Genomic DNA, 27,692 nt, shown 5'->3' on the forward strand with positions numbered 1-27,692 from the left:
CATAGCAACCCCTGGTGTAACTGGGATGGATATTTTCCCACATCCCCTTCCTCTGGGAGGTCAGCCATCAGGTAAAGAAGCTGGCTGTTTCAAAGGTGAAAGAAGGGAGGTGCCTGCTATTTTAACACGTAGCAGTAGTATTTGTTGAATAAACATTCAGATGCAAGATACTGTACCAGGCAACAGAGCAACAGTGGGTGTTCAACAAACACATGTCTTAGTTGTTCATTTATTCAGCATCACTCAGTCCTTTTGTCTACCCCATCCTCCAATCACCACATGCTTTCCCACCTCATGCTGTATCAACACACATACATCCATGAACACACATTCATATATGTTGCTCTCTCTCCACGAAGCTGTCTAGCTTGGTAACTGTTGTGCATTAACACAAGCCCTGATTAACAAAAGCCAAAGGCCCCCAGTGGTTACCTCCTTGCCATTGTCCGTGTGGATGCAGTTCTTGTCCGGGTTCAGCTCAATCACTCTGGCTTTGATCCATTCTACTCCAGATGGTATCACACTCGCGGTGGGACGGCCTGACGAGGATAACTGTTTGGCACCTGCACCCACCAGCGTCCAGATTGGCTGGTAGAAATGTCTCTGAGAAGCAAAGTATTCGGCGATTCAAAAGGGTTAAAATTAAAGGCACATGAGCTAGACTCTCAGTTACTCCCTTCCAACCCTTGGATCATCACAAGTAGAAGTATTAGAAGTTTAGCCTCCTCCCTCCATTGGTGTCTCCCATTATGCTAAGCTCTGAAAGGCAGTCACCCAACATAAGAATTCTGCCAAGAACATTAAAAAAAAAAAAGCCATCAACTATGTTTCATGACCATTGTATTATTTATTGCTCAAAGTTGACATGGTGCTTAACACGTACATGTTATATATACATGCATACATACATATACATGATGGATACATTTACGCATACAGACATAAAGGAAAATCAAGCCTAGAATCCTAAATATGGTTCCTTAGAAGCATCTGGAGACTAGAGTAAGTCTGGAAAGTTTATAACCATTTTTGAGGAGTCTCAAAACTTCTTTTTTTTTTAATTACAAAAAAATTTTAGTATTTATTTATTTTTAAGAGAGAGACAGAGTGCGAGTGGGGGAGGGGCAGAGATAGATGGAAACACAGAATCCGAAGCAGTCTGAAGGCTCCGAGCTGTCAGCACAGAGCCCAATGTGGGGCTCGAACTCGTGAACCACGAGATCATGATCTGAGCTGAAGTCAGACACTTAACCGACTTAGCCACCCAGATGCCCCTCAAAACTTCTTTAACTTCCAACTGTGTTTCCCAAGCCCATGGAAGACTACATACATTCCCTATCAGCCCCAGTACACCCTCCTCTTCTCTCTGAGGCTTTACACCTGAAGCCGGTAGGCACCAGATTCTACCTTATAATGCCAAATTCCCACTGTGTCCTGGAATTCTCCTGCTTCAGATGGTCCTCTCTTGATATAAGTTAGTTTCGAAAGTTCTAGACTCATGGGCAAAGGACAGATTGATCTAATGGCTTCTGAGAATCCCAATACACTCATGGAGTGGCCTGGGGGACCAAGAACTCTCAACACTGTCAAAACGCCTTAATCTGGCTGGACAGAGTTGCCAGCCACAGAGCAGTAAAGAGGATATGACAAATGGCTTTGCAATCTCCCTACAGCCAGTAATGGATGTGATCAAAGACGAGGGGGGCAGACGCCTCCAATGGTGAGAACTTACTCATTTCAACTCCATCTTGAACAGAAAAAGGAATAAAAATAGAAGCCCAGACTCTTTTTCAGACTACACACAAGCATCAGCTCCACCAATCACAACACAGGACACAGGAGGGAAAGTACCAAACCCCTGAGCCCCTGGCAGCACCTTTCAAAGACTCCTGTCCCAAACTTCCTCACGGGGAAGGACCAGGAAGCCAGGATTCTGGCCTCCTAAATTGTGCCCATTGCTTCAGAGGAGCCCTCATACAAAGAGTAACCCCAATGGGAGACCTGCCCATGGCTTAGCTATAATACACCACAGGCCCCTGACAGAGCTCTCAGAACACTGTCATTTAAAACACGGATCCAGGGGTGCCTGAGAGGCTCAGTCAGTTAAGTGGCCAACTTCAGCTCAGGTCACAATCCCACAGTTTGTGGGAGCCCCACGTCCCTCTCTACACTGACAGCACAGAGGCTGCTTTGGAACCTCTGTCTCCCTCTCTCTCTGTCCCTCCCCAGCTTGCTCTCTCTCTCTCTCTCTCTCAAAATAAACATTTAAAAAAAAATTTTTTTAACATGGATCCTGAATCAATCACTTTAGAAAGGAAAATGGTAGGGCACACCCCCTCTACTCTACTCTCAGATCACAGCATACAGTGATTACAACAGAGATTACAACAAAGCCCTAGGCAGTGCATGAGGAACTGGGGAGACTTCTTGAAAAGGTGTGTGCTTTTCTTGACCTACCCTCCCCACCAAACAGGCATTGGATCCATTTTGCTTCCCTCCCAAGGGCACAGGCCCCAATGGGTACATACCTAGTACCTTAGGAAACCTTAGTCAAACCCCCAAAACTCTGGAATCATTTTGCTGAAGCTTTGCTGAAGCTTTGAGGACCACCTTAAAATGTTGTGCATGAAATAGTGCCATACAAACACTTCCCAACTTCCTTTCTGGTATCTCTACCTTTTTCTGCTTTATTATCTATTTGTAAACCTTCGCATTTAAATTTCCCAAACCCACTAACACCTTTCCCAGAGGCCTCCCTGCTGCTCAACTCATCACCCGTTCTCCAGACTAGAACGGAGAAAGGAAAGTACAATGGTCACTGATTTTCCTCTGGATGCTAGGTTGGAATTGGGAAGCTTTTGTGGGTTGAACTGTCTCTCTCAAAAAGATATGTTCAAGTCCTCCCTCCAGTGCCTGTGAATGTGATCTTATTTGGAAATAGGGACTTTGCAGATGTAATCAAGTTAAGATGAGGTCAGACTGGATTAGAATAGGCCCTAAATCCAAAGACCGGTGTCCTTATAATAAGGTCAGACGAAGACACTAAAGACACACAGAGAGAAGGCCACGCGAAGACGGAGGAAGAGACTGGAATGAAGCAGCTACAAGCCAAAGCATGCCAAGGATGGTCCACAACCACCAGAAGCTAGGAGAGAGGCCTGGGACTGACTCCCTCTCCCCTCCACAGCCTTCAGAGGGAGCATCACCCTACTAACACCTTAGCCTCCAGAACTGTGAACAAATAAATCTATTGTTTTAAGCCACAAAGTTTGTGATAATTTGTTATAGCAATGCTCAGAAACTAATACAAAGAAGACCATAACAACCCAGAGATCTGTCCTCTCTCTCTGTCTCTCTCTCTCTTTCTCTTTCTCCCTCCCTCCCTCTCTCCACCTTCTCCCAGTCCTTTCAGACAGCCTGCTTTTTGTGCCCAGAAGGAGAAGCACTAATCTGGGAACGTGACGACACAGTGCCTGACAGCCATCCATGACCTACCCTGAACACACAGGTGCACGTGCACACACACTCACGTACTCAGAACAAAGACACTTACCTCACTGGGCTCGACAACGGCCACATTCTCTGCACCCACTCTCCTCTTCATGCGGGCAGCCATGGTGATCCCGCCACTGCCCCCACCCAGTACCAGCACTTCATAGTGGTTCTTGGCTGCAAGGTTGGCCCCTGTGTGCAGCCGAAGTGAGCCAGCTTGCTGAGTACCCAGCCTGAGGAAGCAGGCAAAGAGCCGGGCCCGGGGGCCAGACACCGCAGTGGCCAATGGGGTCATCTTCAGGCTGGAAAGGAGCAGACAAGGCTGTGCGTAAGGTAGGGACCCTATGGGACTAAAACATTTTCTTTCAGGCAGGAAGGGGGGGCTGGCGTCTGACCAGCTCTAGTTGGTTCCCACTGTCTATTCTCAAGACCCTTATATTCCCATCCAGCTGTGGTCAGAAGTCTCCTGGGAACACTCCACTGATAGCTAATAATTGGCTAAGCTTTCTATTATTCTCCCTTCTTCTTTCAGGACCCCTAGGACTTTTGTTTGAACTAGAACTTACCTTTTAAGTTCTAATAATTTGCCTACACTGGGGCGCCTGGCTGGCTCAGTCAGTTAAGTGTCTGATTCATGGTTTTGGCTCAGGTCATGATCTCACATTTCATGAGATGGAGCCCCACATTGGGTTCTGTACTGACAGCATGGAGCCTGCTTGGGATTCTCTCTTTCCCTCTCTTTCTCTGCCCCTCCCCTGCTCCTTTGCTCTCTCTCAAGATAAATAAATAAACTTAAAATAATAATAATCATAATAATAATTAGCCAACGCTTATCCTTGTCCATCCATAAACCTAGGGTGTCACCCATTCTCCTCTCAGGCACACTCTACAACTGTTTCTTTGACCTTTGAGCCCATCAAAGATGTAGGAGTCCACGAAGAGACACCTGTACAATTCCCTGCCATAAAGGGCACCCCAGATCTTGATGAAACAGAAACAGTCCAGAAGAAACCCACCTTCTACAACTTGGAGTTCAGAGCAAGGTAACTAGGGCTGTTGGCCCCACTCAGAGGCCTCGTGGCTCCGCCTGCTCACGGACATGCAGTGTAATCAAATCACTGGCTGCACATAAGCAAAAGCCCTCCACACCCTTGGTAATTGCAACCCGATGATTAAAAGGCCATAAAAGGAGCCCTGCCTGGTATCATAAAGTTATATTTTATGTAAAGAATCTGCACATGCTGCTGACTGGTCTTTTATTATATCCAATTCAGTAAACAATCTCTCCTTCCCAGTTCCCCCCAGAGACACACTTTACCTTTAGGCAAAGGTGTCTCTTTGCTGAGCCGTTAGTGCAGTGGCAGTGAGAAAGTGAAAGCTTCTCAGAAACTGGCCCTGGCTTCACCCCATCCACAGAAGGGGCCCTACACCTTGGATGCCACCTACTTACCAATAGGTGAAGGGCCCAGACTCAAAAATATCACCTCCTCTGGGTATTCCGTGGCCCAAATTTCGGCCATCAAGTTTAGTCCTCTGGGTTCAACAACCCTTTATTAAAATGCAAACACAGCTGAGAGATAACACTTCCAGCTGCTGAGGTCACTAACTTCTTACTAGAAACGATTTAATGATATGATTTTCCCCCAACAACAGAAGAAGAAGGCTACTAAACAAAGCCAAGAGGGGGAAAGGATGTAAAAGGAAGCAAGAAAGGCTCTGGAGGAGGCAGAATCAACCTAGTAGGAAGGAGGAGCCAAGTGCTGATTTTAATTAGAATTAACTCTTCCAGGGTTTCGGTACCCACCCCACCACCACCCCCTCCCCGCCCCCCACAAACACACAACTTCCAAGCGAGGGAGGTGGGCGGATTTGGGTGCCCACAGTAAGTGGGGCAGGCTCATAAACTGTAGCTAGAAGTTTAAAATCAGTGTGACCCTTCTAGAAAGTAACATTTCTCAGCCGTTGCCCCTGCATTTCCATTTCTGGGATTCCAGACTAAGGAAACAACTAATAATGCTAAAGAAAAAAAACCTTTACACAAGTATATCTCACATATTTATTCCTAATATGGTGAACCCTCAGTTAAGTGGCTTGTGGACTGGCTCTGATTACATCCTGGTTACAGAAAAAACTACAGACTCCACACTGGCCAGAGAAGGCTCGGGGCCCAGTTTTAACTAATGTGAATTTATGACTGACTCAATTTAATGTGGTAGGGAGGGGCAGGGAATAGCAGTCTGAACGTCAAAACATCAGGGAGAAAGGTTAAGTATGGTTATGTAAGATAATGGGTGATTTTGATTTCTTCTGCTTTTCTGTGTTTTATAAAGTGTCTACTACATACATATGTTAATGTTATAATAAAATCTTTATTTTGATAAGTAACATTTATTAAGTCCTTTACACAAGCATTTAATTTGTGACCTGGATGCCATTATCATCTCCATTTTACAGATGATAAAATCGAGCCAGGGAGCTGGTAAGTGACTTCCTCAAGATGATATAGCCCGTAAGTGGTGGCCATGATTTGAACCCAGGCACTTTGGTGCCACAGCCTCTGTTTTAAACCACCACTGTACTCTACTGTCTCTGTGTTCTTTATCAACAGCAACAAAACACTGCCTATGCGATGATGTTAAAGGAAAAAAATCCAGACATATATTTTCCATACTTCCCAGAGAAGGCAAACTATTTTTTTATGGTACTGACACCTCAATATTAATGTTCTGATATAACTATAATTGGCTTTTTCCTCTTCTTTCTGTGTGCTTTTCTCAAGTGTTCTTTAATGAACTCTAGATTTTTAAATTTTAAAAATCACTCAATTTGATTTTTTTTTTTTAAATGACTGAGGAGCAGAGGAAACCACCAAGTTGGATGTTGCTGTTTGGTAGGGAAAGAGGATGTTTTATGGTGAACAGACAGTTGTCACATTCTGCCTTTTCCTATTATCCACAAAATGACAGAATCACAGCAAAACCCTTCACTTCCCAGAAAGAGAAACCATTTTTTCATGGTCTTGACACTACATCTTAAAACCTCCTGGAAAGGGTTGAACAATAGCGATCGAGGAGGAGGCCTGGCTAAGTTCCTGGTTTCCAGCCACTCCATCCAACATCATTTAACCTCCTCATTCCCTTCCAGCCTAACACGCCATGGTTTTTCTCTTGAAAGAGGAAGAGTCCACGCAAATATTTCCCTCATTCAGCCAAGAAAGCTAGTTCTGTTTTATTTCAGCAGCTACCCATAGGCTGTTTCTGGATTCGATATTTATAAACGCAAAGTCCTCTCAAACAGTTTTATCAGCTTCATTAATAACAGTCATCAAACAGAATGTCGTGGGGACTGATTCTGTAAAAACTCTTCAACAAGATTCTGAGAACTTCTGTGTTAGTGAACACGTGGAAGTGCTGGGGGCGGGGGTCGCTACCTGGCTCCTACCCCCCACCCAACCCTGGTACCTATGCTCTCTTCAACCTGGCTGTTTCCATGTTGAAACAAACTTTATAACAAACTGGTAAGCATAAGTAAAGTGTTTTCCTGAGTTCCGTGTATCATTTTCGTGAACTGTCAAAACTTAAGGAGTGGGGATCATGGGAGACCCCAAACTTTAGTCAGCCAGGCAGAAGTGTGGGTCCCCTGGGGCCCCCATTTGCAGCTGACATCTGAGGTGGGGGCAGTCTTATGTGGCTGAGCCCTTAACCTGTGGGGTCTGATTTAATTCTGGGAATTAACGTCAGAATTGAATTTTTGGACACCCACTTGGTGTCAGAGAACTGATTGGTGTTGGAAAAACCATATATTTGGTGCTAGAAGTGGTGTCAGAAAACATTACACAGGAACCAATAAGAAGGTCTGACATTGACCTAAATCAAGTCTATAGCAACAACCAAAACAACCAGACAATCGAAGGAAGCAACGGTCACACAATCTTAACCAGAAAGCAAACAGAAAAGAAAGGCCAGGCCTGACCTGGCCTTTTATGACAGTCATTGGATCAGATCAGAAAAGAAACAGATAATTTCTGTCAACCAAATAACTAAGAAGCATAAATCTTACACGATTTCATACATAGTCTCTTGAAAAGGTACCCTGAAACTGATGAGGTTAAGAAATAAGAATTAACTCTCTCTCTCTCTAAAATAAATAAAATGACAAAAAAAAAAATTTTTAAGGGGCATTTGGGGGGCTCAGTTGGTTGAGCATCTGACTCTTGATTTTGGCTCAGGTCATGATCCCAGGGTCATGGGATCAAGCCCTGAGTGGAGCCTGCTTAAGATTCTCTCTCTCTCTCTCTCTCTCTCTCTCTCTCTCTCTCTCTCTCTCTTCTCTCTCTCTCTCCCCCTTTCTCTTTCTCTCCCCTCTGCCCTTTCCCCAACATGTGCACACTCTCTCTCTCTCTAAAATAAATAATTTTTTAATTAAAAAAAAGAAACCAGAATTAACTACCAATGATACAGAAGAATACAGCCACTTTATCTCTACATTCTTAAGAGGTGAAACACACACTTTTAAAAAATAAATAAGGCAAACTTAACTTTCATTTAACATGTGCATGCAATAGATTTTATAATTAAATAATTTCATTATTTGAAGTTAGATAAACAGTCTTCAGTGAATCCTAAATCGAGTTCCTCCTTTAAGGGATCAAAATAAATGCTTTGCTGTATCTGTAGCCTAACTAGCAAAGTAAAATCCCTGCTGCCTGAAAGGAGAAGTCGGTCTCCTCGGCATCTCCTACTTACATCCCTGACTGTGGGCTCTGGGCCGCGGTCCAGACAAGTCTTTGGGCCTCCACGCCTTCCCACTGCTGGCCCTTCTTGCCCAGGCAGTGCAGATTGCTTGTGTCAAAATCTCCTTAATCTCATGGCACATGACATGACACTCGCTGGGTGTCAGGACACCTGGCTGAGTTCAAACAGAGCGGGCCTCTAAGTAAGGATTATTCAGAGCATTCTTAATGAAAGATGCATGGGGCCAGCAAGACTTGTACTTAACCTTTCGGCTACTTTTGCTCTTGAGGAAACAGTGGGTCTTTGTATGGTTCACAATTATTTTACCTCAAGCCGACATCAAGCAGGGCCCTCCTTGCTTCGGGTTTCAATAACCACAAAGCCAACCTTCAACTTGTCGGCTTTGTAGAACACTTCCAAAATCAAAGCAAAAAATAGATAACGAACAGCCTCCAGCTCTGGTCACCCACTCTGTTCCTCCCACCCTACCTCTCGGCCTCCAGCTTCCCTGGGCCAAACTTACTCCGAGCTGTTATGTCCTGATGGTCTGAATCCCTGTGGGTCCCAGTCTCCGAGACACAAGTGAGCCTTGTCCACGCAGCACAGGTGGGGCTTTCCCCTAGTGCCCAGGTGGTAGGACTCCTGGAAGGTTCCTCCTCTCCCATCTGCTCCTCCCCCTTGGGCTCTCTAGGCTTATTTACTTAAGTCAGCCCTTAGGCTATCTATCATCAGTTACAGCTCTCAACCAATTACTCCCAGAAGACAGGATTTGATAGGAAGAAGTGGGGAGAAACTGTCATAATAATAATAGCTAACATTTACTGAGTATTTACTGGTTGTACTTTACTGACACCGTCTCAGAGATTCCTTAAAATAACTTTATAAAAAGAGATGTTAGTATCCCCATTTTACAGATAAGAACATTGAGGTTTAGTATAAGGTTAGAGAACTTACCTAAGGTTATAGCACTAATTTAAGCAGCAGAGTTTAATTCAAACTAACTCTTCAGTTGGATGTTCTCACAGTTTTAGACCTAAGAGATAGTTGAGGGAACATGCCTCACAGCTGAATTCTATTTATGTTCAAATTTAAAGTAACTTCTGCCCCATGGAGAGGGGTGGGAAGTAATCTACAAAGTTAAAAGTAAAAAAATCACATTTCTTGGAGAGGGGTGAGATACAACAATAATACTGATATAATTTTTAAAGAGCCCTTATCTTTTATAAATACATACTGAAATTCTTACAGTTGAAATGATTTGGAATTTGCTTAAGGCGGAGTGGGTAGGGGCTTAGAAGACACAAGATTGGCCATGAGTTGATAATAATTTGAAGCCAACTACGGATATATGAGGGCATTCCCCATGGTAGTGTATTTTTGTACACATTGAAAAGTTTCCACAATAAAAAATGGGCACCTGGGTATCTCAGTCAGTTGCCTATCTGACTCTTGGTTTCAGGTTAGGTTGTGATCTCATGGTTCATGAGTTGGAGCCCCACATCATGCTCTAACCTGACAACACAGAGCCTGCTTGGGATTCTCCCTCTCCCTCTCTCAGTCTGTCTCTCTCTCTCTCAAAATAAATAAATAAACTTAAAAAAAAAAAAAAAAAGAAGAAGAAACAGCAAAAAACAAAAATTAAAAACCAGTGTGTCAGGGGCGCCTGGGTGGCTCAGTCCATTGAGCGTCCGACTTCGGCTCAGGTCATGATCTCGCAGTTTGTGAGTTCGAGCCCCCTGTCGGGCTCTGTGCTGACAGCTCAGAGCCTGGAGCCTGCTTCGGATTCTGTGTCTCCTCCTCTCTCTTCCCCTCCCATGCTCATGCTCTGTCTCTCTCTGTCTCTTAATAATAAATAAATGTTTATAAAAAAATAAAAAAAATAAAAAATAAAAAAAATAAAAAAAAAATAAATAAATAAATAAATAAATAAATAAATAAAAACACCGGTGTGTCAGAGTGGGCAGTGACTTTGCTCTTTAGTTACTGAAATGGTAAGTTGTGGGCATATTTCAAGTAATAGCAAGATAACAGAAATACAGGTAATAGCAACATAATTATAATCATACTTCCCTCCCACGTGCACAGAGCTGTACAATTCACAGGGCCCACACCGGAACCTGCATGGGAGGTATGGATACCACTTTACAAATGGGCAAACTGAGGATCAGAGAGGCAAGGTGATCCTCCAAAACTCACACAATGAATCCGCATCAGGGCTGGAGCCATGATGAATACTTTATGTGAACAACAACTTTTTCTGAATATCCCCTGGGGTACAAAGGCAGGCATTAGCCAGAGCTCACAGTTCAGAGGAGAAGAGGGACCTTCTCCGGGCTCCAGATCCCGGGACAGCCTCTGTGCGGGTTGGGTAGGGCAGGGCAGAAGAATCCTGCAACCCCAAATGGCCACACATACCATCTCCCAGAGGGGCAGGACTCCAGTCCTGGTTTTATGGCCATCGAAGCCTATACAATTTAGGGACTGAAGTTACAAATACAAAATTAGATATGATAGTTAATGTTAACTTTGAATGAGAAAATAAATCACAATAAATGTCTGGATTCTTGGTGACTCAGGACTCTTTCTTCTGATCTGTCTTTGAGGCAACTTATCAGAAATACAAGCATAGAAATAATTCCTGGTTACAGCCTGGCTACCCCTCCCCTCCTGGAACCCCCCACTCTGCATGCAGGTGGACCTATACAAGAGATGGCCCCTGAAGCTTGAACTCCATTTGCTTCTGGGTAAATCCACATCTAGTGCCTACAGCACTTCTTTAGGGCACACTGCCCACCCACCTGCCTGGGACTCACAACTTGCCAACCTTTCGTTTTACCAGTTCTGAGTTTTGCCAATCCCCCTCCCACCCCTTCCCAACACAACACGGCTTCTCTGAACAATCTGAAGCTACATCCGGATCCCTAATGTAAAACTGGTCCATCACTGCCCTACAGCACATTCCTAAGTGCCAGGCACTGTGCTGGGCCCTTGAGGTGGACACATTATCCTCATTTTACAACTGAAAAAAGTTGTAGAAGATAGATTACATTCTCAAGGGCACACAGCCAATAAGTAAATTAAGTTAAATTAAATTAAATTACAAAATAAAATAGAATAGAATCAGGATTCAACCAGAGGAGACGGAAAAGAGTAAGGAAGAGAATGAAAGCAAACATCATCATTTTCCCTATGACATGGAGAATACTCCTGGGAACTGGCTTACACAATTATGAAAGCAGACAAGTCCAAGATCTTCAGTCAGCAAGCTGGAGACCTAGGACAGCCAATGGTGCAGTTTCTGTCCAAAGGTCAGCAGGCTCAAGACCCAGGAAGAGCTCACGTTTCAGTTCCAAGTATAGGCAGGAGAAAACTAACGTTCCCGCTCAAGGCAATCAGGTAGGAAAGATTCTCTGTTAGTGGGAGGGTCAGCCTGTTGGTTCTATTCAGATCTTCACCTGATTGGATGAGGCTACCCACATTGGAAGGGCAATCTGCATAAGGATTCCTCAAGAAAACACCCTCATAGACACGGGAGTGATGTCTGACCAAATGTGCGGGCACCCTGTGGCCCAGGCAAGTTGACACATAAAGTTACCTATCATACCCTCTGACTTAACCTATAAAACGGCAAATCCAAATCTAGAAAAATCTTAGGAAAGAAACTGTTACTACGATTGGATTAGTACCACTTTTGGGTCTCAAGAAAATGCCAAACATTGTCTCATAAATACTGTGGTTCCTTAATATGATCTCATCTTAATCTGAAGGGCATTCAAGTAAATGATGCAGTCATATTTGTGGTACATATCAAAGGCACTGGATTAGACACTTCATGAAATCTTTCTGGAGGTGTTTTGAGTCCTACTGTATTAATAATGTTTTTAATTTTTTGTATTTTAAGATTGTTTGACATCTGGGGGACTTGCTAATCCTAGAGAGACTGCCCCTCCAGTGCTAGCTAACTCCTTAAGACAGTAAATAACTTGTCTGGGAGCACCCCTCTATTATGTAAACCAACCCATAGGGAGCCCATACTCCCAACCACCTCCCCCATCTGGCTGTACACTTCAGAAAGCAGTATCCTTCTGCCCTAATTATTCTACCACCAGACATCAGACAACTGGGGTAGCCCCTATACCCCAAAGCCCACTAAAATTTATTCAAATTAGCCAACCCCAAACCTGGTCATCTCTTTCCCCCTGCCTCACAAAAACTACGATATAGGTTTGTGGGGCCTTGGGTGGCTCAGTCGGTTATGCATCGGACTTTGGCTCAAGTCATGATCCCCTGGTTCAAAAGTTTGAGCCCCACATTGGCTGCCTGCTTCAGATGCTCTGTCCCCGTCGCTCTCTGCCCCTCCCCTGCGCGCACACACGCACTCTCTTTCTCTCCCTTTCACAAATAAACATTTTTTTAAAATAAAGTGCTTTTTAAAAATAAAAAATAGGGGCACCTGGGTGGCGCAGTCGGTTAAGCGTCCGACTTCAGCCAGGTCACGATCTCGCGGTCCGGGAGTTCGAGCCCCGCGTCAGGCTCTGGGCTGATGGCTCAGAGCCTGGAGCCTGTTTCCGATTCTGTATCTCCCTCTCTCTCTGCCCCTCCCCCGTTCATGCTCTGTCTCTCTCTGTCCCAAAAATAAATAAACGTTGAAAAAAAAATAAAAAATAAATAAAAAATAAAAAACTTTTTTAAAAATAAAAAATAATAAATAATAAAAAATATAGATTTTGCCCATGCTTTCCCCTCAATTTTCCTGCCTACTGACCCACCAGGTGCTTCCCCGTGTGGCCCAGTGGGGGGTATCTTGCTCCTGTTCCTGGGGAACTCTGAGGAACAATTTCTTCCTTCATAGCGGTCATCTCCTGATGTGTTGGAAGATTTTATATGTGTAACAAATTTTTTTTCTCTGCTCCTCCTTACATATCCGTTGAACTGTCAGGTGGCAGGCATTTAACTGTCAGGTGGCACGTGGCAGGGAGGAAGACAGGGAGGGAGAGACAGAGGGAGAGAGGGAGGGAGACAGGGAGGGAGAGAAGAATTATTTTTTAATTTTTTTTTAACGTTTATTTATTTTTGAGACAGAGAGAGACAGAGCCATGAATGGGGGAGGGTCAGAGAGAGGGAGACACAGAATCTGAAACAGGCTCCAGGCTCTGAGCTGTCAGCACAGAGCCTGACGTGGGGCTCGAACTCACGGACCGCGAGATCATGACCTGAGCCGAAGTCGGCCGCTTAACCGACTGAGCCACCCAGGCTCCCCTAAAAAGCAATTTAATTACATATTACTGTGGAATGTTATAATTATGTGGGTGATTGGGTCAAATTTTTACAAGTAAATAACATAGCTACAGTATAATTTTTTAATGCAATAATTACTCCAGAAGAATAGAGCACTGGACCTTCCTTTCCTTTGTCATATATTTATCACCTGCTCTACCAAAACGAGCAATCTTCTCCACCAAGGAAAGTCTTCCCATCCTTTTTGTCCTTTTACTCTTGATAGAGGGTAAGTGTCATTAGCCAGAGTTGCTCAGAAAGGGGTTTAAGGAACAAGTTTTCTACAGGATAGAAATACATGTGCACATTCACACCTATACTAAATTTGTCTCAATCATGCAGTGGCTAAATTTGCAGAGACAAAAATCAGGAAACATAATCTAAGCTACCTTTTTATTTACAGATTTATTTCCCGCACAACAGGTCTGCAAATTAAATTATATTTAGCTGTGCTAAATGTGTAAGTATATCTTTATGGAAAGAGTAGAGTTACATGAAATCTATATGATGCTAAGACTGTTTCCACAAGTGCTTATTGAGAATCTACTACACACCAGGACCTGTGCTGCTGGACAGACACCTCCCCACCCCAGTCCTGGTCCTGGTCCCAGTCTATTAGCTTCAGGTGCTAAGCGCAGAACAGCACAGCTTTGCCACCTAATTATAATGTAGGCCAAGAATAAGGGTGAGCCAAATTCCAGGGGATAGTTTTTTCTTTTGATATGATATGGTCTAATTTAAATATTAGAATGTTAAAAATAAGCCATGAAAAAGCTAGAAGAAATTTTTTTTTAATTTATCTATTTATCTTGAGAGAGAGTGAACACGGGAGGGACGGAGAGAGAAAGGGGGGGAGAGAGAATCCCAAGCAGGTTCCATGCTGTCAGAGTAGAGCCCTACACGGGGCTCAAACCCATGAACTGTGAGACCATGACCTGAGCCGAAATCAGGAGGTGGATGCTTAACCAACTGAGCCGCCCAGGCACCCCAAGCTAGAAGAAATTTTAAGTGGACCATTGGCATCATTGCTGAGTAATATTTTTAAAAAAAATCTTTCTTAGTGTACCACAATTACCACCATGCTGGGTAAGATTCAGAAAGAAGTAAGGAGCACAGTAGAGAAAAAAAACAAATCATCTTAGAGACCACCTAGAGCACCAGGAACAGACAATTAGTAGAAATATAAACATTAAAGGCTCTGATGGTGAGGGCTTAGAATGAAGTGAGGAACATATTACTGAACACTGGAGAAAAAGGATCCTTGTTATAGAGGGGCAGAAAGCTTAAGATAATTCTGTCCTACAGTTATGTGAGAAGGAGAATTTGTAAGAGAGAAAATTGAACATTTAGCTGAGGCAATTCCCAAGCAAAGTGTTGAAGGTGCAGCCAGATTTCTTCTTGCTCCTTTAGGAAAATGTGAAAGAAAAAAGATAAACTAAAGGAAGAATTGTTCAGCAAAAATGAACTAGGACTACTTACTGGCAACCACACACTATATTTGGTGACAAATCAAGGATGGCCCAGTGGGTGGAGCCTAGAGCCACAGAGGATTATTCCCAGGCCTTGAAACCGAATGTAATTTGTCCAACTGGATTTTATTTTTATTTTTCTAACGTTTATTTTATTTTTGAGACAGAGAGAGAGAGAGAGAGAGAGAGAGAGAGAGAGACAAAGTGCGAGTGGGGGAGGGGCAGGGAGAGGGAAACACAGGATACGAAGCAGGCTCCAGGCTCTGAGCTGTCAGCACAGAACCCGACATAGGGCTCAAACTCGAACTGTGAGATCATGACCTGAGCTGAAGTCGAACACCCAACCAATTGAGCCGCCCAGGGGCCCCTGTCCAACTGGATTTCTAAAATTTCTTGGGACCAGTGACTCCTTTCTTCCCTTCCACTTTTTCCCTTTTTCAAAAAGAACCTTTATCCTATGCCTATATAACTTTTATCCTATGCCTACCCCACCGCTGTATTTTGGGAGCAGATAACTTGTTTCTTTAGTTTCATAGGCGCACAGATGAACAGGAATTGAACCCTAGGATGGATCATCCCTAGAGCCTCGCTCACACGTAATTTAGATTATTCAGTAGATGAAATTGAGACTTCGGAGCTAATGAGACTCAAATTGGATTTTGTGCCATAGTTAATACTCTAATAGGGGACCTATTTAGGGACCTTGGAGGGAATATATTTTGTATATGGGATAAGTCTGAATTTTGGGGAGCCAGAGTATGAGCTGCGGCAGGCAGAATAACCCCCCCCCCCACCAAAGATTCCCTGGAATCTATGAATATGTTACATTGCAGGCAAAGGGGACTTTGCAGATGCGATTAACGTAAGGATATTGAGATGGGGAAAGTGGTCTGCATTGTTATACAGGTGGGCCCATGTATGAATAGGATGGATCCTCAAGAGTGAAGAACCTTTCCTAGCTGTGGCCAGAGGGCAGGCATGACTCTTGGAAGAAAGGTCAGAGAGATACAAAGTTGCTGGCTCTGAAGATGGAAGAAGGGGTTCATGAACCAAAGATGTGGGCAGCATCTAGAAGCTGGAAAAGAAAAACAAAACAGAGCAAAACAGATTCTCCCTTGGAGCTTCCAAAACGAATGTGGCCCTGCTGGCACTTAGATTTATGGTGAGACCCATGTTGGACTTCTGGACTACAGTACTGTAGGAACAGAAATTTGTATTGTTTAAACCACCAAGTCCATGGGAATCTGCTATAGCAGCAATAGGGAACTAAGGCATCCTCTTACTTAATCATCACAACCATGTCAAGAGGAAGGTGTTGTTATTCCCATTTATAGATGCTGAAAATGAGGTTCAGAGAAGTTTAAGTAACATTCTAGTTAAATCCAAGAACTTGAATATAAACCTAGATTTTTGGAAGTCAATCCTAACACTCCTTCCACTAACCCAGAGATGGTGGACGTGTAGAAAATAAAGGTACCAAATTTTTTGGCAACTGTTCCTACGGAGGTGGCCAGAGAGTTTAGTGCTACCCTCTTGGTAGACTACAGAGGTTTTCTGCCTGCTACCACCAACTATCCTGACCATCCCAGAGGATGACAGGAATGGTCCAGTGGGGATAGATAAGACCAGAGTCTAGCACCAGAGTCCAAAACCACCAGGAGGTTTCAATCTCTCTGGGAAAAAAGACGCATCAAAATGCCAACAAATGACTGAGCGACCACAAGAAAGTTCCGAGAAGGGCAAGGAAGGCAACATGACTTACAGAATCGACTTGGGCTGAAGGGACTAGAGCAGCTAGGACCTGGGCTGGACGTTGAGCAGGGCATTTCAGGAGGGTATAATATAATAAGGGGACAAAGGAATACCATGTACTCCATTCCCCTGGAAAGTAAGCCCTGTCAGTACAAACACCTCATGTAACATGCTCATTGTTTTAGTCCCAGCACCTAGCACAGCACCTGCCACAATGAAGGATCTCAGTAATTGCCTTAGTCCTTCCAGACTACTATGAAATACCAGAGACAGGGTAGCCTATAAATAGAAATTTATTTCTCACGGTTCTGGAGGCTGGGAAGTCCAAGATCAAGGCACCAGCATGGTGAGTGAGGACCTTTTTCCCATGTCCTCACATGTTAGAAGAGGCTCTAGATCTCTTTGGACCCTCTTTGATAAGGCAATAATCCCATTCCTGAAGGCTAATGACTTAATCACCTCCCAACGACCCCACCAACTAATACCATCACTTTTGGGGGCCAGGATTTCAACAGATAAGTTTTGGAGGGAACACAGACATTCAGACCACAGCAGTAATATTTGCTTTAAAAAATGAATTAAGAGATGAGCAGATTTATTCAATACCCTTATATGCCAGATGCACACACAATGAATGAAGGTGAGACAATTCATTCCAAAAAAAATTTACTGAGTGTGGAGAAAAACGCAAAGTTCTATCCTGTATCCCTTCCCAAGCTAGTAAGAGAATGGCGTGCACACTTCTAACTACCCTTAACTTCAGTGACTATAGTGCAATGTAATCAGTACAAGCCAAACACCTTAGGTATTTTGATGAAAGAGTAATCAATGAAAGTTTGTGGGACAGACAGAATCTGAGCAGGAGGCAAAAGACTGGCAACATTTTGACAAGTGGAAACACTATGGGAGGGTGCACCAAGAGGAGGGAATAGCAGAAGTAAATGAATCAATGATATGGTGACTTCCCTGCACACCTCACTCCAACCTTCTCTGCCCTGCTCAGAGACCTGAGAGCTGACCTGTGAGGCATCAACTCACCTCTCTTGTCTTCTAACTTCCACTTGGGTGTATTGCTCAGCCAAAAGCCTTGACTTCCTGTGGGGTGGCCCTCAGCTACAGCTCTTTCTCAGGGTTCTGGTAATCACGTCCTCTCTTTGCTTTTTTCAGGCCTCAAATCAATACGATTGCTTCACTTCTTGTTGGTTTCTGTTAACCTTGCCCACACCTTTACAAATAGTTATTTTATTAAATCCTTCTTAATAACATGTTTGAGTGTGCCAACTGTTTCCCAGAGATGCTGGCTGATAAGGTGGAAAGGCCCAGAATGTGTTTGAGCGATGGAAGGCCAACCAGATTTGGCTGCTGTTCAGAGGAGTAGAAAAGTAGACAAGAAATAAATATCACAGTCTGATTCTAAAGCGCCACACTGATGGGGTGCCTGGGTGGCTCAGTCGGTTGGACGTCCGACTTGGGCTCAGATCATGATCTCACAGTCTGTGAGTTCGAGCCCTGTGTCGGGCTCTTGTGCTGAGCGCTCGGAGCCTGGGGCCTGCTTCGGATTCTGTGTGTGTGTGTGTCTCTCTCTCTGCCCTTCCCCTGCTCATGCTCTGCCTCTCTCTGTCTCAAAAATAAATAAAAACATTAAAAAATAATAATAATAAGATAAAATAAAGGGCCACACTGAGGCTTTCTACTGAAAATCCATTTTGAGAAATGGGGAACTGTGGGAAGTTATGAGAAAATGAATCTGGTGTCAGGGAGCAAATTAAATAGGAGGAGCGTCAAACCAGTTCTGGAAGTCAGTTTGGAGTCTAGTGCAGTGGTCTACGTGTGAATGACAAGGGCCTGGTTAGGGGCCGGGCATTAGAAATGCAAATAAAGAATCAGATAAGAACAAGGTAGAGGAAAAGGAATGATTGAATGAGAGGTGGGAAGGGCACCCTGGGCGGAAAAAAAAAGGCAAAGTTGACATTCGAGTGGCAGAAGAAAGAATTCTATGAAACAGGAAACATGGAAGGCAAGGAAGAGCCTGTTTGGGGTAGTTTCAGGGAGTTAGGTTTGAGGTTTGGCAAGCAGAATCACCTAGAATGAGCATCATATAACTGTGAACAAGGAAGAGGGCAGACTACAGCAGATAGATGTCCACTGGGAAGAGAGAAATAAGATTGGATAAGCATACATGACTGAAGTTTCGGCTGGGAGCTTAACCCCGGACAGTTGCAATCCCATCTAGGGGTCACAGAGCAGCAATGTACAGGTGAAATGCAGACCAGAGATGTATTTGGGTTGACTCACAGAGTTTTCTCAAATTTTGAATTAATGCCAACAGTAAAATTTTTGGCTATCACACCAAAACAAACCTCCAGATTTTTGGCCTTACAACACTGGGCCCACATTCTCTCATGTCAACCCTTAGCTGGAGCTGAGCAGTCATTGCTCATCTATACTCCACACAAGGTTACAGTTCTCCCCAGCCCCACCTGGTCTATGTTACTCATTTGTGTCACCTGCTCCGCCTTGGCGTGCATTTGAACTCATGGTCCCTGCTAATGGCCGTTCTCGATGCAACTGATGTCTTGGAAGATCCCCAGGGGGAAGTACAGAGGATAAATTGAAGCAAGTCCGTTGAGTTCAGCATTTCCGCGTGTTTACTATGTGCCAAGCATTGAGCTAGATGCTGGGGAGACGGCAACGATAAAAGAGTGGTCTGTTTTAACAGGAGAGACCAGGAGCATAAGGATCCCCTAAGTGGTTGTTTCAGAAACTCAGGTGGGGTGGGGGGTGTGGTGCTTGGAAAAGACGGTGACAACAGAGATGGAGGTGTGAATACACATGCCTACTGAATTTTTGTGACAAATTAGCCACAGGGGATAAAGAAGGAAGGAGGTGGACATGACCTTGCTCAGGTGGATACAATGAGAGAGGGTGTAAGTGACAGTGTCGGATTAGTCAAAGAGCGGTAAAGGTCCAAAGCAAGGTGGAAGAGAAGGAAACCACACCCCCTAAAAGTCCAGTGAGCGCTGTTCTGCAAAGGCGTAATGCAGGTCGCACCCTTCCTCTTGGCACACCTCTTCTTGAGTAATGGAGGTGCTGTCGCGGCCTGTGCGTTCAGGGACTGGATTACTTTATTGTTAACAAATGAACAAAATTAAGCAATCTTCACTTAGACCTGCAGGACCATGTTGGAACTCTACAGAGTTGTACAATTAAATATTTTAATATTTTAACATTAAATATTAAGCTGTGGAGCAAGTGCTCTGGTAGTGGACCAGGAGCAAATCATCCAGAAAACAAATATCATGTACTGCTCCTGATGATTCAAGGGTTAGAGCCACAGTGGGGTTCTTTAGTTCCCTAACTCTTTAGGAACAAAGCATAAGAAATCTCTTTGGGGGCGCCTGGGTGGCTCAGTCGGTTGAGCGTCCGGCTCTTGATTTCAGCTCAGGTCACAATCCCCCAGTGGAGAGACGGAGCCCTGTGTCAGACTCTGTGCCGAGCATGGAACCTGCTTCAGATTCTCTCTCTCTCTCTCTCTCTCTCTCTCTCTCTCAAGATAAATAAACATTAAAAAATAAATGTCCTTGAAGAGTTACTGAAAAAGAGTTACTAATGAGGACTTGGGCCCCCTTTGCTGCCGAAAAATGTCCTACAAGTTTCCCTAGGCTACGTGCATTTTACAATCAAGAAAGCCTAATAAGGGGGGAGGAACTGACAATTTCACCAGCCTCATATTTGCTACGCAGAAAATAAAAATTCTATTTACAAAAGGAAAATTCTTACACTTTGGCTTCAGAAAAGGAAGAAATAAGTCAGTCAACTGGATTATTTCAACTGAAAGTAAAAAGTTTTGATTGAATTATGTGGGGCGGGGGACGGGGGGTGCCTTGCTTTTCTGCTCGCATTAGCCAATGGGAGTGTGGCTCATGCTCTGGGGTATAAATAGTCATAATTTAGCTCTCCTTCAAGTCCATCACTCACAGTTGGCCTCTAGTCAAGTATATTGCAGGCTTCCTTTCAACATCTGCACATGCATGTGTGAGCCCATCCCCAGACTGTAGATGGGACACACTGGGGAGGAAGGCCTGATGAGGAATTAATTTGCTCCTAGTCACACAGCAGGGGGTCAGCTTAGGCAGAGTCTATTAAATGATCACCATAAAATTACTCATCAGCCTCAGGAGTGCTGGGATTCTGGCTCAGCCCCACATACACGGAATTTCATTACAAACAGGGACTGGCCAATTAATCTCTCATATTGTTCCTTGGAATCCAGGGTGTGAGGTCTTCACACAATGAGAAAAGACTCTTTAATTACAAGTTATATATCTGTTGTTTGAATGTGAGTGAAGGGATGACAAACTCAATCCTTTACTGGTTAGAACAGAATGAGGGGTAGGCTGGGTAACAGGTGTGCCGGGTTCCCTAAGCCCATGTCTGTCCTATGTCTGACCAATGGCACAGTTCCCCGTCCTGGTGAAGCTTTGTCTGAGGGCGTGTCAGGAGTCAGGGAGTTGGGAGACTGGGTCCACATTCCAGGCAGGGCCAGGCAGGGCTCGTCCTTAACCATTCTGGGCCACACTTTCTTCGGCAAAGGATAAAGGACTGGACTGGAAGCTTCAAAGGTCCCTTCCTTTTCCAAAATGCTGTGATCTTCTAAATGAGGGGGAAAGGGAAACGGAGGTTCACAAGCAAGTACTCAAATGGGAACACTTGCGGGGTGCCCGGGTGGCTCAGTTAAGCATCCGACTTGGGCTCAGGTCATGAAATCAGGCGCTTGTGAGTTTGAGTCCTGCATTGTGCTCTCTGCTGTCAGCGCAGAGCCCACTTCAATCCTCTGTCTCCCTCTCTCTGCCCCTCCCTCTCTCTCTCTCTGTCCCTCCCCACTCCCTCTCAGAAAAAAAAAAAAAAAAAAGATATTTCAAATGGGAATACTTGTTGTACTAACTCCTTAGATTGATCAGTGCTGTAAATTATTGCAGCAGAGAATGACAAAGGTATTAACCAGGCCTGCCCTGGTGTCGCTTCCTCTTATAAGAACATCAGTCATATTGGATTAAGCCCTACCCTTATCATCTCTAATCTTAATTACCTTTTTAGGGGCCCTATCTCCAAATAGAGTCACATTCCAAGGCACTGGGGATTAACGCTTCGACACACGAATTTTGAGGGACACAATTCAGTCCATAACACCAGTATTTGCCCTTCCCAAAGTTACAGACATAGTTAGCTATAGTGTGTTCTAAATTTCTTCTTCCTTTCAAAGTTCTCTCCCCATCTTCCTGCCCCAATTTAGCACTTTTACAAAGTAAACCTCAGGGCTGGCTGGACCTACTTTTCTTCTTCCTGTTACCATCCACAATTGTTGCTACATAGACTTTTAAGGCTGGGAATTAAGCAGCAACTAGTTTGCTTCCGGCCTAGTCTGGGCAGCTTCTAGCAACTTACCCCCTCTGCTGCTGTTTACCAAATCTTCAGGGTCACAGAGGAGGTACATAATGGGTGGTGGGCAGGGAAAGATAAGAAGCAAAGAGGAAAAAGAAATGTGTATCTATGCCCAGAAATGCCTCATCATGGGTCTGTCTCCGTTCCCTATTAGACATTTCCTGTGTTGCAACACATAGGATTAACAGGCCTAGACATAGGCAAGATGGAAGAGAAACTGCTCTGCAGAGGAATCCTGGCTTCCTATCAACATTCAATTTCATTTTCTCTGGTAGAACACCAGCCGCACAGACCCACACACACAACCTATCGTCCTGAATGATATCTCAAGCTCGCCAACTCCAGATGTGTTTATATATTTGTTCAACCAGTAAAAGAAGAAGGAGGAGGAGGAGAAGCCCAAATTTTAGACATATCTCAAACTACCAGCTGTCTCCTTGATGAATTTTGGTTTTTTCAGATATAATCATAAGCAACCCTTTCCAACCCACTTATTCATTCAATAAATATTTACTGAGTACCTTCCATGTACCAGGACTGGTGATACCAATGGTGATGGCCATAAACTTGTAGTCCAGTGAGGAAGACACACAAGTTCTAACAAATGTAACCATTCACATCTCTGTGTCAGGTACAGTGCTGGGTACTCTAAACACGCGGCAAGACATGATTATCCCCACTGAGCAGTGAAGAATCTAAGGTGCAAAGAAGTTCAAAGCCAAGGTCATGCTGCTAGGTCAATGGAAGTGTCAAGACCACAGCTATGTCACCTGACCTTGGGCACTGTCCTTCCCACTATCAGGGGGGTATCTTACCCTAAGGTGTGAACTTGAATGGAAAAAAAAAAAAATCACATCTCTACTTTCACCAATCTCTAACTGAAATTTAACATTTTTTTCAATTGTACGTGTTGGCAAAAACCACAGCAGCATTAGCAATACCTATGATTGTCGCCAAAAGAAACTGCAGATGTTCTCTTTTATTACAGGGGTTGCCTATATCTTGAAATACAGTTTATGCTCATTACTACTTCAAAATTATGGTAGCTGTCAGATCCCCAGAAGGGCGCTGGGGCCACCTGTCACTCCCGCCCCCCCTTCCCCCAAGTCCTCCTTCCCCACCCACTCTCCCGGCCAGTGCCACCTGCACTGCATAACTGGGGGGGGGGGCAAAGGGGGAGGCAGGGCTGTGGACTGAGGCCAGATCTTTAATGCATTAGGGTATTTTTTTTTTTTGATGTTCATTTTATGTTTGAGAGAGAGAGACAAAGAGACAGAGCGCGAGCAGGGGAGGGGCAGAGAGAGAGGGAGACATAGATCTGAAGCAGGCTCTAGGCTCTGAGCTGTCAGCACAGAGCCCCACGCAGGACTCGAACCCACAAACGACTGGAACCCATAAACCGTGAGATCATGACTTGAGCTGAAGTCAGACGCTCAACTGACTGAGCCTCCCAGGTGCCCCAATGCATTAGGTTTTCTTAAACGCACATATATTACTACATTATAAATTCTTTTTAATATTTTGACAAGAGCTTTGGAAATAGCTTTCTTTATAATGCTTGGCCTTTCAGGGGCGACTGGGTGGCTCAGTCAGTTAAGCATCTGACTCTTGATTTCAGCTCAGATAGTGATCTCACAATTTGTGAGTTCGAGCTCCTAGTCGGGCTCTGCACTGATGATGTGGAGCCTGCTTGGGATTCTGCCTCTCCTTCTCTCTGCCCCTCTCCAGCTTGTGCTCTATCTCTCAAAATAAATAAATATGTTTTAAAAATTTTTTTTAACTTTTAAAAAGTATTTTTCTGAGAAGGCATCCTTAGTCTCCCCAGAACTGCCAAAGGGGTACATGGCACAAAGGTGGGTCAGAACCCTACATTACAGCAATGAGAAGCCGAGGCAGACGCAGAGGCTCTTCTCCCGATGTCTTTGAGCAAAAAGCTAGGCTGGGATTTTCCTAATTAAGAGAGATGAAGAGCAAATGCTAAGACGCCCGATTCCACCAAAGAACTTTTCTCTCCTTTCCACCAATTCCCGTTCGGCACGAGCCCTGAATGCTCTCCTCTGCTTGCTCCCGGCGAAGCTGATTCCTTGAGTCCCCCCTCTGTCCCACGCGCAGTGTCAGAGGATAAATGGGTCCCCGCTGCGTTCAGACGGGCTGTCAACCTCCGGTCCCCGAGGCTGAGCACTTATTGGTGTCCCGGGACGGTGCTAAGTGGCACATTCAACAAGTGGAAGGCGCCAGAAATTCCCACACACCAAACCCACGGATACCTCAGTTTTCAACCTCCCCTCGCAGGTTGGCCCCTCCGCGCCCCCGAAACCTGACGCTCCGGGAAGGAAGCGTGAGCACCACCCCCGAGCTCCAGACTAGGGCAGCGAGAACGGCGGGGGTCGCGGGTGGGGAGAGGGTGTGAAGCGGGATGGGACGCACGGTGCCAGCTGCGTGGGCGGAGGTGGGCCCACAACCAGCCTCTGGGGTGACCCGTGTCCCCGCCCGGTCCCCCTCCCCTGGCCGAGGGCCCGAGATCGGCCGCGGGAGGCCTCTTACCCAGGGGCGAGCGGAGCTTCCGGCCACAGTGTCCGCGCAGCAAAAGCGGCGGATCCCTGCCCGGGCTGGGCGCCGCGGCTGGGGCCCCGCCCGCCCGCCTGCCCGGCCCCGGGGCGGACGCTGGAGGCGGGGAGAGCAGGGCTCCCCGCAAGAAAGGTCCGGAAAGGCCCTGCCGCTGCCCCGCCTGCCGCCGCAGCCTGACGCCGAGGCCAAGTGCAGACAGGACCCCGGCTTTGAGCGCGCCCAGAGGACAGAGCCAGGAACGCGGGGTCCCGCGGGCCCAGACCTCTGCCCGCGGGGCACGCTCGCCCCTACCCCTGGGGCGCTCTGGAAACTGGCCGGCGTCCTAGCGCGCGCCTGCGAAGGGCACTGGGGCCACCTGTCACTCCCGCCCCCCCCCTTCCCTCAAGTCCTCCTTCCCCACCCACTCTCCTGGCCTGTGCCACCTGCACTGCGTAACTGGGAGGGGCAAAGGTGGAGGCAGGGCTGTGGACTGAAGCCAGGCACTTTGGGTGCGTGCTTCCCGCCCGGTTCCCAGGACGTCCCAGGAAAACAGCTACCCTAGCGCACACCTCACAGATAAGGCCACCGTGGCTCAGAGAAGCCCAGCCACTTGCTTTGGTAAACGCTGGTAAACGACGGAGCCGCGCTCTCATCTCAAGGCACAGGCTGGGGTCAGCTGGCTTCAGCCACTAGCCTTCACGCCGTCTTCCATACTACCTTCATAACTGGACATTTTCAGTTGGCTGCTCTTTCAAGGGGGTTGCAAAGTGTAGATGAGCGGTCCTCCACCAAATCAGGTGGAGCGGCACCTTTTCATGATAAATATGGGGTGTCCCCAAGGCCTTACTGCAATTTGAAGCTAGAAGACGTTGAAAACTGCAAGACGCTGATGAATGAAAGAGAAGAAAACACAAATGGAAACATAGTCCATGCTCATGGCTTGAAAGGATTAATGTTAAAATGTCCATACTACCCAAAGCAATCTATAGGTTCGATACAATGTTTACAAAACTTCCAATGACTTTTTTTTTTCACAGAAATAAAACAAACAATCCTAAAATTTGTAGGGAACCACAAGACCCAGAATATTCAATGCAATCTTGAGACAAAAGAATAAAGTTGGAGGCATCACGCCTCCCCTAACACCCTTCCTTCTTCCAAGAAGATCAGTGACCAACTGTAACATCAGACAGCCAGGAAGGAGCTAAGAGGTTACTCACTCACTCATGCAGTCATTCTTTCATATGATGGATACTCCCCAGTCCCTGCCTTCGAGGTGTCAAGCAAGCCTTCTGCCTGCTCCCTGGTCATATGCTGTTGACAAAACAGACTTGGTTCCTCCCCACGTGGGGCTCGCTAAGTAGTCAAAGTGCACTTGTGGAGATGGGGGTCTAGGAAAAGCATCATTAAAGGTGGGAAGAAAAAGGACTCACACCGAGAGGAACTCAACCCAATTCGGGAACGTTTAGGAGAAGGAAAAGCAAACTGACATGGCTCTGGGAAGACGGTGCAGGCTCCTGAGCAGGAAGGGCCAGCAACGGGAATGGGCGGGAATAGGGAATGGAACAGAGAAAGGGAGCCTCTGGAGAACAAGAAAGGGAAGGTGGGAAGGAAGGGCACGTAGAGAGGCCGGTCCTGCAAACAGGCAGCTGTAAACAGTACTCCCCGCTCAGCTCCCCAGCAAGCCCCACCCTGTCCCTTCCCGCTCTTCCCTGGGTGGAAGAGTAGCTAGAGAAAAGGCTCACTCCCTGGCCCCAGCACACCCTCCCTAGCTGAGACAGCAGCCCGGCCGAGGTGAAGGTGACGTCAGCTTCTGAGGGCCTGCAGTGACACTTATAGGGGAACTGGGGCTGGGTTCCTCCCGGGTCCCCACTGCTGGGACAGAGCGGCACACACAGCAATCATCCAGCCAGACCGCCGGGCAGCCACAGACCCACAGCGGCAAACAGGGCATAATGATAGAGTCATGCTGAGTTTTTAAAAGCTGCCCCCACCTCTCCCAAATGTGCTGTTTTCCTCAGAGCCATCCTCCATGTCAAATAAGAACTAAAATTGCTATCAGGCTCCAGGAGAGCTAGAGATTCCTCATCGGTTACATAGAAGATGAAGTTGTTTTTCAGACCAGAAGCACTTCACGCACTACAAAGGGCTCTATCTCAGTCGACATTCTTGGTAACAAGCAGGAGACCTCGTGTAGAAAAAGGGATATTAAGGGCTCCCAGGGGAGCACCTCGGTGGTTCAGTCGGTTAAGCGTCCCAACTTCAGTTCATGATCTTGTGGTTCCTGGGTTCGAGCCCTGCATAGGACTCTGTGCTCACAGCTCAGAGGAGCCTGCTTCGGGCTCTGTGTCTCCCTCTCTCTCTGCCCCTCCCTGCACTTTGTCTCTCAAAAATAAATAAACATTAAAAATTTTTTTAAATAAAATAAAAAATAAAGGCTCTCAGGGGGGTTCATAGAACTACCAGAATGATGAAGTAATAATGGCAGGAGAAGTGGACAGGAATCAAGACAGCTCTGCAGAATCAAAAAAAAAAAAAAAAAAAAAACAAACCAGAAAACACAACACCATCTGGCACCAGAAGAATGCTCCCAACTGCTTTCACAAATGACACAAATATAAAGGGAATGAGAATTCCAGTCCTCGGTGGGAGTGTCCACTGACCAAATCTATGTCAAAGGCCAGCATTGTAGCTATCAAAGCAGAGAGCGAGCACATCCGGCCCCTCTGAATTCCACAAGTATTCTTATGTTGGGCGTTCCCCCCACCGCCTCCCCACCACCACCCCACCCCGCCATGGGGAAAGGGGATGAACACTGGGCAGCAAAACAAAACAAAAAAGAAGCTGTTTACTATCGGCTCCACAAATATAAGATCTTATTAATATAGATGGCTTCTACATACATAAGCAAGGTGGTATGATAGTGGAAACCCACAGTCCTACAGCAACAAGGGGTTCTGCTGAATCCTGTGTTCGAATG

General features: G+C 45.6%; 1 protein-coding gene across 1 annotated transcript in view; it reads right to left on the bottom strand.

Annotated features, from left to right (window-relative positions):
• The window catches only part of SQOR (sulfide quinone oxidoreductase), a 50,089-nt gene extending 25,285 nt beyond the window's left edge, over positions 1-24,804 (bottom strand). Inside the window, exons 1-3 of the mRNA XM_047075150.1 lie at positions 24,710-24,804; positions 3,554-3,794; positions 433-603 (exon numbers count right to left, since the gene is read on the bottom strand). Of these exons, the coding sequence (XP_046931106.1) occupies positions 433-603; positions 3,554-3,787 (405 nt within the window). The 5' untranslated portion in view covers positions 3,788-3,794; positions 24,710-24,804. The remainder of the gene's footprint in view (positions 1-432; positions 604-3,553; positions 3,795-24,709) is intronic.
• Between the last annotated feature and the right edge of the window lie 2,888 nt (positions 24,805-27,692).

This window comes from Lynx rufus, unplaced genomic scaffold, assembly GCF_022079265.1.
Source record: "Lynx rufus isolate CCGP_SWC_20201006 ecotype Redwood Valley unplaced genomic scaffold, mLynRuf1.p SCAF_13, whole genome shotgun sequence".
In the NCBI taxonomy this organism is placed as follows: domain Eukaryota; kingdom Metazoa; phylum Chordata; class Mammalia; order Carnivora; family Felidae; genus Lynx; species Lynx rufus.